The sequence below is a fragment of the Eriocheir sinensis genome, unplaced genomic scaffold (genome assembly GCF_024679095.1).
Source record: "Eriocheir sinensis breed Jianghai 21 unplaced genomic scaffold, ASM2467909v1 Scaffold1366, whole genome shotgun sequence".
Lineage (NCBI taxonomy): Eukaryota > Metazoa > Arthropoda > Malacostraca > Decapoda > Varunidae > Eriocheir > Eriocheir sinensis.
In genome coordinates this window covers 71,864-82,201 of record NW_026110702.1, presented here as the reverse complement: position 1 = coordinate 82,201, position 10,338 = coordinate 71,864, and the positions used below count along the sequence as shown (strand labels likewise).

Sequence of the window (10,338 nt, the reverse complement as noted above, 5' to 3'; positions counted from 1 at the left end):
CTCCAACCTCAAAACGTTATTCGACCAGCTTAAGCCGCAGCAGCGTTTGGTGAATCTAATGTTTGATGAAGTAAAGCTGATCGAGACATTGCGATTTTCTGGAGGACATGTTCTAGGATATGCTCAAAACGTTGCAGCGGGTAGTGGCCATGAAATGCTTGCTTCACATGCTATGGTTGTTGAAGTTGCCTGCCATTTTGGTGGTCCACGCTATATTCTACGCGTTTTACCCTGCAAAAAGCTAGCTGCCGATAAGCTGAGTGAACTTCTTACTGAAGCTGCCTCAGCTGTAGTTGGTGCTGGCGGTACTGTGATTTCTTTGATATGTGACAATTGCAATACCAATCGCAGTGTTTATTCGAAACTTGGAGGACCTGGAAGTTGTCAAGTGCTATCCATTCAAGAGCAATCTATGTTCTTAGTGTACGACTACGTGCACATCTTCAAAAATGTTCGTAACAACTGGATTACTGTTGATGGCCAGACACTCTCATTTCTTGTACATGGCAATGAGTACAAAGCTTACTGGAGTGATATTCGGAAGCTTTATGAGATCGACCGAGCTACTCCTATTCGCTTAACCAAGCTGACGCACACCGCTGTTTTCCCCAAACCCCTTCAACGCCAGAGCGTACCCTTAGTATGTCAGGTGTTCAATGACAAGACTGTCGCTGCCTTAAAGACCTTCAAGGATTCATTGGGCATCAGCGAAGGCACCATCATTCTCACCCAGACAATGAGTGAGTGGTTCAAGATGATGAATGTGAAAGACCGTTTCTCAGCTAGACATCTACGTGACGAATCCAGACAGCCTTGGACAGCAGACTGTACATCTTTCACTAAGTTGGAGGACGTCTGCCAAATTATATCGACCTGCACATGGCAAGGAGGTAGTGGTCGTAAGCCGAAGTTAACTAAGCAAACTGCTGAAGCATTCATTGTGTCTACACGTAATAATGTGGCTGCTGCCAAATTGCTTCTGGCAGAGAAAGACTTTGACTACGTTCTTCCTGCTATATTCGCGGATGAAGCCTTGGAAAAGTTTTTCGGTCAAGCCAGGCAAAGAAGTGGTGGAAACTTCTACATTGATGTAGTTGACATTATGGCTGCAGCAAAAGTTACAAATTTGCAGACACTTCTAAAGCATGACATTATGCCAGAATCTAGTTCTCGTGTGCTTGATTGCGACAAGAATTGTACTTCTTCCATAAATCCAGATGAGCGAAGTGAACTCATTGACGAGATCACTCCTCAAGACACTCGGGAGCTCTTGAGGTCTGCTGATAACCTTAAGCATAAAGTTGTATATTTGGCTGGATACCTTGTTCATAAATATTGTAATAGCACTAGTATGGAGGATATCATGGATGATGAAGATGGTAACGAGGTGTCATCTGAGTTCTTAGATCATTTGAATAGAGGTGGACTGAGTGTGCCAACTATTTCAACTGTCTTTTTTGTACATAATGCCTATAATTTGCATGCCATGACTAAAATGCATTGCCGCTTTCATTTTGCTGAATTGTTATCTTTTGTAGATGCACCTTTAGCTACTAATAATGCAGCATGTACGACTTTAGCCAACATTCTATTGAAAGCTCAGGTTCTCAATGTAAGTGACAAAGAAAAGGCTGTGAGATGCCTCAGGAGGCAAGAAAAGCTCTCCATCTAGCGATGTTCATCTAATCAAATGTTAATGTCTTTGAGTTTTGTTGTGATGAGAAATACCGTTCTTTATTTCTTATTTTAGTGTTTCATTGTTTTAGGGCTTGTTTGGAATGTTTGAGTAATACAATATTTGACAATATATATTAAATTTGGACAGAACTACAGACTTGCCTCTTATTATAATCAGCCATCCCTCACCATCTATGAGTTACACACAAAAACGAGTAAAAATGACCAAAATTCACTATTTTGACCTTGAAATATGACTTTTTGACCTTGAAGATGATGAAGATGACCCCAGGTGGTGTTGAAAATGTCACTATTGAACTCACCGTCCTCAAAAACCCCCATTTTGACTCAGAGAACGTGTTTCTAGCCCTTCTTAGAAGTCATTTTAGTCCAGGACTCAAGTTAATCCTTCAGACTCAAGTTAAAAACCCCGATCAAGGGACGTTCCAGTCCTTTCTTGAAGGACGATATATGACAATATATATTAAATTCGGACAGCTCTGCAGACTTGCCTCATATTATAATCAGCTATCTCTCACCATTTATGAGTTACACACAAAAAACGAGCAAAAATGACCAAAATTCACAAATTTGGCCTTGATAAATGACCTTTAGACCTTGAAGATGACCCCAGGTGGTGTTGAAAATGTTACTATTGAACTCACCATCCTCAAAAACCCCCATTTTGATCCAGAGAACGTGTTTCTAGCCCTTCTAGAAGTCATTTTAGTCCAGACTCAAGTTAATCTTTCAGATTCAAGTTAAAAGCCCCGAGCAGGGGACGTTCCAGTCCTTCCTTAAAGGAGTCTATGACTGGAGCTGAAAAAATGGCTTACGATTCCTCGACCCTTCTCTTTTCTTTCCTGTTCGTTCCCTTCCATTCATTTCCTTTTTCTTTCCTTCTTCTTTCCCTCGACAATATCTCCCTTCTCTTTCTCTTCTCCCATTTTCTTCGCCACCCTTTTCTTTCACTCTCTTCCTTTCCCTTTTTCTTCTCTCCACTCCCCCTTCTCTTCTTCTGCCTCCTTCCCCTTCTGTTCCCTTAGTCATCCGATGTTTCCCTCCTGCCTTCTTTTGTTTTGTGTTTGTTTTGAAGTTAGAAAGACGAACACGCGCCGGAAAATAGAAAGAAGTACGTAGGAAGGAATATGAGTGAGTCTGCTTAAGAAATGTGCAGAGATGACAAAAATAGCCACCAATTCTTTAGTTGCAAGATACCAACGCAACCACAACGACAGCATTATTTAATGTGGGTGTGTGAGCCCCGAAACGTTTAAGAAGTTTTGCCAAACTATTCCTAGGTGCATCAAACTACCCATGGAAATGTTCACAACAACCTCTACGAAAGCTTTATCATCATACGTGCATGTGTAAGTCTCGAAATGTTTGAGAATATGGACCTTTTTTTCACATCCCCGGTGCATAGAAGCCTTGTCAAACGATCACTAGACTCATAGAACTACCCATGGAAATGCTAACACAACAACCTCTACCAAAGCCTGCTCAACTGTGGATGTGTAAGCCGGGAAATGTTTGAGAATACGGACTTTACTTGCACGGTTGGTCGGCGGTCAGCGGTCCAGTGATTGATACTTGTAACGGAGGAGAGAGAGTTTTCTGCTCTTGCAGAATGGATTTCGTTAATTGCAATGCGCCGCTGATGCTCTTCCCTCCCCTCTGATGCGTCCGTCTTTGAAATAGCGACGCGGCATCACACTCATCTGTCCAGCGTTGTGTGGATCTTACATGGGAAACACGCGTATATAAGGATGCGTAAAGAAGACAGTGAAAACCAATAAGACGGAAGGAAAGAATGACTGAGAGAAAGAAAACAGAGAGGAAAGAAAGAGCGAAAAAGCGAGCGAGGAAGAGAAAAGATAAATTGAAACGGAAAACAAGGAATTGGAGAGAAAGAGAGAAAGAGAGATTGGGAAAAATAAGAGTAGGAAAGAAAGGAAGGAATGTCCGAGAAAAATTGAGAAGGAGAGAAAAAGTGTGGATATTGATATTGATATTGATATTGATCTTTATTGGCCATTGATATAATATAATATGTTATAAACATAAACAGTAATAGTACAGCCCAGGTCCATTAAGCAAGAAGCTTTTGTATGGACCAGTTTTAATGAACAAAGAAATATATAAAACATGCAAATGTTTTGGCCTAGTTGAAGACAGTATCTATCATGTATAAGACATAAATACAGCACATTTTAGTTTATTGCCTACTCACACAAATACATGTACATGCAGACCCACATATGTACATACATAATCACATACATACATACATACATACATATACACATACATATACATACATACACACATATATGCAGCCTAGCATACATATACAAATACATACATAAAGAAATGCACATATACGTTCATACAAACAATACACATACACACCATATACATACATATGGACATACATACAAACATATATACATACATACATACATACAAATACATACACATATACACATACATATACATATACACACATATATACACATACACACATTCATACGCATCCACATACATACATATATACATACATACACACACATACATACACAAATACATACACACACACATACATATATACACATACATACACACATACATACATATACATATACATACACACACATATGCTGCATACATAAACACATATACACATACACATACATACATACATACATACACATATACATATATACACACACATATACATACACACATATACATTCACATACACACACACATACATACACATACATACATGTATATATAGTATTGTAAATAATAATAGTAGAAAAAAATAATAATAAAAATAATAATAGTAATAATAATATTAACATGTCTGATTATTGTTCATAACTTTGCAATAAAAATGATTTAATTTTGCCTTTAAATGTATTAATAGAAGTGAGTGATTTGATATCCTGTGGGAGGTTGTTCCAGTGTGTGACGCCCCGCACACTCACACTGCGCTGAGCCTGGACAGTGCGACAGTACGGTACTCTTAGGTCATGTGGTCGTCTTGTGTTGATGTTATGAGACAGTGGCTGGAATATGTTGATGGGATACACATGTAATGCTTTGAACACAAATAAACAAGTCTGAAGTAATATAAGATCTGGTAATTTGAGAAGCTTGTAGTCACAAAAGAGTGGGTTGGTATGTTCATATTTTGATTTATATGACATTACCCTAATAACTTTTTTCTGTGCAACAAATAGTTGGTCTATAAGTGTTTTGAATGCTCCTCCCCAAACTGCTAAACAATACAATAACATTGGATATACAGTAGAATAATATATTAGTTTTAGGGAATCTTTAGTTACATTATTTCTAATTCTATATATTACACCTGTGACTTGAGATATTCTAATATTAATTTGCTGTAGGTGAGCTTTCCACGTTAGGTTTTCGTCAATTGTTACACCTAGGAATTTTATGTTGTTGACTCGACTCAATGATTTATTATTTAATTGTACATCAATATTGTCTTGAATTGAATGTATGGAACTAGATAGCATATAGAATGTCTTTGAAATATTTAGTGTTAATTTATTAGCAGTAATCCAATTTGATACATTTATTAGTTCTTTATTTAGAATTGCTATAATATCTTTAATGTTGTGACCCTGTACATATATTGTGGCATCATCTGCAAACAACAAAAAAATTAATTTAGTACTTGTGTATATTATATCATTGACATATATTAAAAAGAGAATTGGTCCCAGAATAGACCCTTGTGGAACACCGCACCTGACCGTACTGTAGGAAGAAGATTTGTTATTGTATACTGTAAATTGTGTTCTGGAGGACAAATAGCTTTTTAAAAAATTTTGAGCTTTTCCACGTATGCCATATATACATAATTTATGCAGCAAAATGTGATGGGATATGGTATCAAAAGCCTTACTTAGGTCACAAAATACTGTAATTTGATTACTTTTATGATCTAATGTATCATGAATACTTTGGCAAAGTTGGTGAATAGCTAGTTCAGTGGAGTAATTGGATCTAAAGCCATACTGACAGTCGGTTAAAAGTGAAAATTTTGTGAAGTAGTCAATCAATCTAATGGCAATTAATTTTTCAAATATTTTGCTAATGCTTGGAAGGATAGAAACCGGCCTGTAATTATTATAATTAGATTTTTCACCTTTCTTAAATATTGGTATCACTTTTGCTACTTGCAATTGTTTAGGAAAGTAACCCTCTGTAAAACATTTATTTATAATGAACTTTAAAAATGGAGAAATTTCAGTAGTTCATTATAAATAAATGTTTTACAGAGGGTTACTTTCCTAAACAATTGCAAGTAGCAAAAGGATGTTATAAATAATCTAAAAGTTACGTCTCCGGGGTTTGATGACATCAATACAAAAGTACTTTTGTATTGATGTCATCAAACCCCGGAGACGTAACTTTTAGATTATTTATAACATCCTTAATTTCTTGCTCTGTTGTGGGTTTCAGAAAGAATGAGAAAGGGACTGGCTCTGGAAGAAAGGACTCAAATGAAACTGAAGGTGGACCGATATCTGAAGCTATTTTGCTACCAATATTCGTGAAGTAGTTATTAAATTCGTCTGCAATATCGCTGTCATTAGATACAGTTTTATCTTGAAAATTCATTGAAGTTGGCAATTTAGATCTATTTATCCCCATTAAATAATGTAAAGTTTTCCATGTTTTTTTAGAGTCACCTGATTGTTCACTAAATTTTTCTTTAAAGTAATTCTCTTTGGCTGTCCTTATTATTGATGTCAACGTATTCCTATATCGTTTAAATATTGTTTCATAGGTTATTGGCCATTTTGCGTATAACTTTTGTAACTTGTTACGATGTTTTATTGACTTTATTAAACCTGGAGTTATGTATTGCTTGCCAAAATGTTTTTCTTTAACCAAAAATGATTTTATTGGGAAATTAATGTTATATAGTCTCTTGAATGTGTCCATGTAGAAATTAAATATATTTTCAGTTCCTTCATTATTAGCTAGTTCTAAATCCCACCTAAAATTTTTTATTTCTTCTTTGAAAGTTGCAATTTTATCATTGGTAATAATTCTCTTTGTTACATGCACATATGATATATTGTTAAGGGTAAGTGTAGAAAAAAGACCAAATACCGGGAAGTGGTCACTGATTGATGAATAAAATATACCACTTTTCATATAATTGTGAATGTCATTTGACCATATATGATCAATTAATGTTGCAGAGGTAGAGGTTACTCTAGTTGGCTTTAAAATACTTTGAAAGAAGTTGTAGGAATGGAACATATCAATGTATGAAATGGTATTGTTATTGGCATTTAACAGGTTAACATTAAAATCTCCCATCAAATAACATGGTAAACTAAGATTAGATACATAATCAAAAATTTGTTCCATTGATTCAAAAAAATCATTGAGTGACGCATTGGGTGGTCTGTAAAAAACACCTATTATGAAATTTGAAGGCTTGATTATTATAATACATCGTGATTCAAAGTGTGCATGGTAGTTTTAAACAAGCGTTAGTAATCTTTTCTCCTTGAAACTTGTTATGCAGATACATAGCTAAGCCTCCCCCTTGTGTTGACTTATTCTGAAAGTATGAAAAGTAGTTACTCTGGTTATATAAGTTACATATGGCATCATTTAGACGTGTTTCACATAACCCGATAGCATCAAACGTGACAGAAGATTGATTTAAACATTCATCAAATAACGAGTCCAGGTGTTGAGGAACACTATTTATATTATAAGACAATATTTTTAAACTATTTGGAGGAAAAGTTTCTTGTAAGTCCTCATTACAGAAAACATAATCAAATGTTGGTTCTGGCAGTATCGGTTCACTTGATCGATCTATAGCATGATTGGGTCTTTCTAATTCACTAAAATCATATGTTAATGTATTTAAAATGCTAAGTGGGTAGTTGTGATTGTCCATAATTATCATATTAGTAAATTCTATGTCATTTAAATTATGAAATGGCAGGTATTGGTTTATATTCATTATATAGATGTTGATATTATATTACACTATTTATACTACGAATGACGAGTTATTTTCTCACGGCACTTCGTAGACTTTTCTTCACCGGCTTATTCTGTGTCGAGGCAGCAGGTGTAGTAGCAGGAGTGGAAGGAGACGAGCAGGGGGCCGGACCATCACGAAGAGGCGCGGGCAGGGTGGGGAAGGGACCATTCCCGGCGCCAGCCCATGCCCCCGCCACCTCCACGACGACCCCACCAGCAGCAGCAGCAGCAGCAGGCCCCGGCTCCGCCCGTACCCCGGCGCCAGCCACACCCCGCACTCCCGCGGTCCCCGTCGACTGCCGCATCCGATCAACTCCAACGTCGCTGGTCTTGTCTTTGATGATTAACTTGGTGTGACGGAAGAATGCCACTTTCCCTTGTGCTCTTGCCTGTTTTAGTAGAGGCATCTGAGCATTCTTCACGGCTTGTGACGCTGCACAGAGATCATCGTTCACGAATATGTTCGTGCCCCTCAGCTTCTTGGAGTTCCTCATCACAGCTTCTCGATCGCAGTAACGGGAGAATCTTGCTACGATGGGACGAGGCCTGCCGTCGTGGCGCACACCAACACGATGGGCTCGCTCCAACACGAGTCCCGGCAGCTGCATCTTCTCCTCCAGGAGTGACGTCACGGCAGCCGCCGTCTGCTCCCATGTCTCAGTGGCTCCACGCTCCTCCATGCCACTGATTCGCACGTTGCTCCTTCTGCTATAATCTTCCTGATAGTTTAATCTCTCTTCAAGTTCTCTGATCTTCAAATGCGATGATTCAACTTGCTCTGTTAGCTTCTCAATTTCATCTTTGGCATCCTGCTTCTCTTTTTCATAGTCTTTCTTGCTTGAGTTGAGATCGTCAACCTCACGCTGGGTGAATTCCAGGCTAGTTGTCAAATCGGATATCTTGGCATCGAGTTTATTTATGTGGTCATTCCATAGACTCCTTTAAGGAAGGACTGGAACGTCAGGACCTCGGGGTTTTTAACTTGAGTCTGAGAGACTTCATGCCTGATTTTTTTTAAATTGACATATGTTATGTATTTTCAAATTTTAAGATCATTTTGCTCCCACAACTTTTCCTGTTTTTATCTCGTTTTCTATGCAAATCCCATTTTCTGTTCAAATCTCACTGACTAATGTGTTTTGTTTCTGTTTTTGTTATAGAAACGGTCCAGCTGGTGATCTCACAATATGCCACGTCACTGTAGCTGCTTTGGTTGTAAAGGGAACTATGATGGGACACCTTATGTAAAAGTCATATCCTTCCCAAAAGATCCTGAGGAGAGGGAGAGATGGATATTGGCAATGCCGAATGAGAAAGAAAGCTTGAGACGCTTGAAGGAGATATATATTTGTGAGACACATTTCAATTGTGAATGGGTGTCAGTTAAGGGTGGCAAGCGACCCAAACAACCTCCATCAATATTTCCTGGAATACCAAAATCAGCTTTGAAGCAGGTTACCTCAGCCCCACGCCCAACATCATCTTCTACATCACAATCAAGAGCTAAAAAGGTGCATGCAGCTGCTGAGGCTGCAGACAAAATCCGAGATTTCGACCAATTTCGCGCCAAAATTAGCTCCTATTTTCCTGGTTTTAACGTCATAAAAGACCAGAAAAATCTCTACCTATCAAGAACTGACGCTACTGGACAAACTGTCAAGCAGTTCTTTCATCTACAACAAGTCAACTCACCTTTTGGATTCCTATTCTTGAATAGAGTTGAGAAAGATGGCATTGAGGTGCCTAAACGACTTTTTCCTTTGCAAAAGAACAGCTTGCTCTCAAAATGGTCCCAGATTAGATCCATAACTGAACAGGTAAACACCTATGAGTACACAAGCCAGGAAAGTCTTCAGTACATAATAAGCCAGCTCTGCAAAATGACTGAGGCACACGAGCTTCCTCATTTAACCTTCATTCTGTCACAGCTGCGGCTTGTGTTCAAACCTCCTGATGGTCGTCGATTTCATACCGACACTGATATTCGCAATGCAGCTTCACAACATATCACCCAGTGCATACAAAATGATTCGTCGATCTGGCTTAATCATTCTACCATCAACAAAAAAGATAAAAGAGGTGCTTTCTAGTAGTCTGCAGGACTCCAACCTCAAAACGTTATTCGACCAGCTTAAGCCGCAGCAGCGTTTGGTGAATCTAATGTTTGATGAAGTAAAGCTGATCGAGACATTGCGATTTTCTGGAGGACATGTTCTAGGATATGCTCAAAACGTTGCAGCGGGTAGTGGCCATGAAATGCTTGCTTCACATGCTATGGTTGTTGAAGTTGCCTGCCATTTTGGTGGTCCACGCTATATTCTACGCGTTTTACCCTGCAAAAAGCTAGCTGCCGATAAGCTGAGTGAACTTCTTACTGAAGCTGCCTCAGCTGTAGTTGGTGCTGGCGGTACTGTGATTTCTTTGATATGTGACAATTGCAATACCAATCGCAGTGTTTATTCGAAACTTGGAGGACCTGGAAGTTGTCAAGTGCTATCCATTCAAGAGCAATCTATGTTCTTAGTGTACGACTACGTGCACATCTTCAAAAATGTTCGTAACAACTGGATTACTGTTGATGGCCAGACACTCTCATTTCTTGTACAT

The 10,338-nt window shown here is 38.4% G+C and overlaps 1 protein-coding gene across 1 annotated transcript; it reads right to left on the bottom strand.

Moving 5' to 3' along the window:
* Positions 1–7,645: 7,645 nt before the first annotated feature.
* LOC126989892 (uncharacterized) lies at positions 7,646–8,523 on the bottom strand. Its single transcript, XM_050848511.1, has one exon. It carries the CDS (start codon positions 8,409–8,411, stop codon positions 7,758–7,760), a length of 654 nt encoding a protein of 217 aa, XP_050704468.1. The 5' UTR covers positions 8,412–8,523; the 3' UTR covers positions 7,646–7,757.
* Between the last annotated feature and the right edge of the window lie 1,815 nt (positions 8,524–10,338).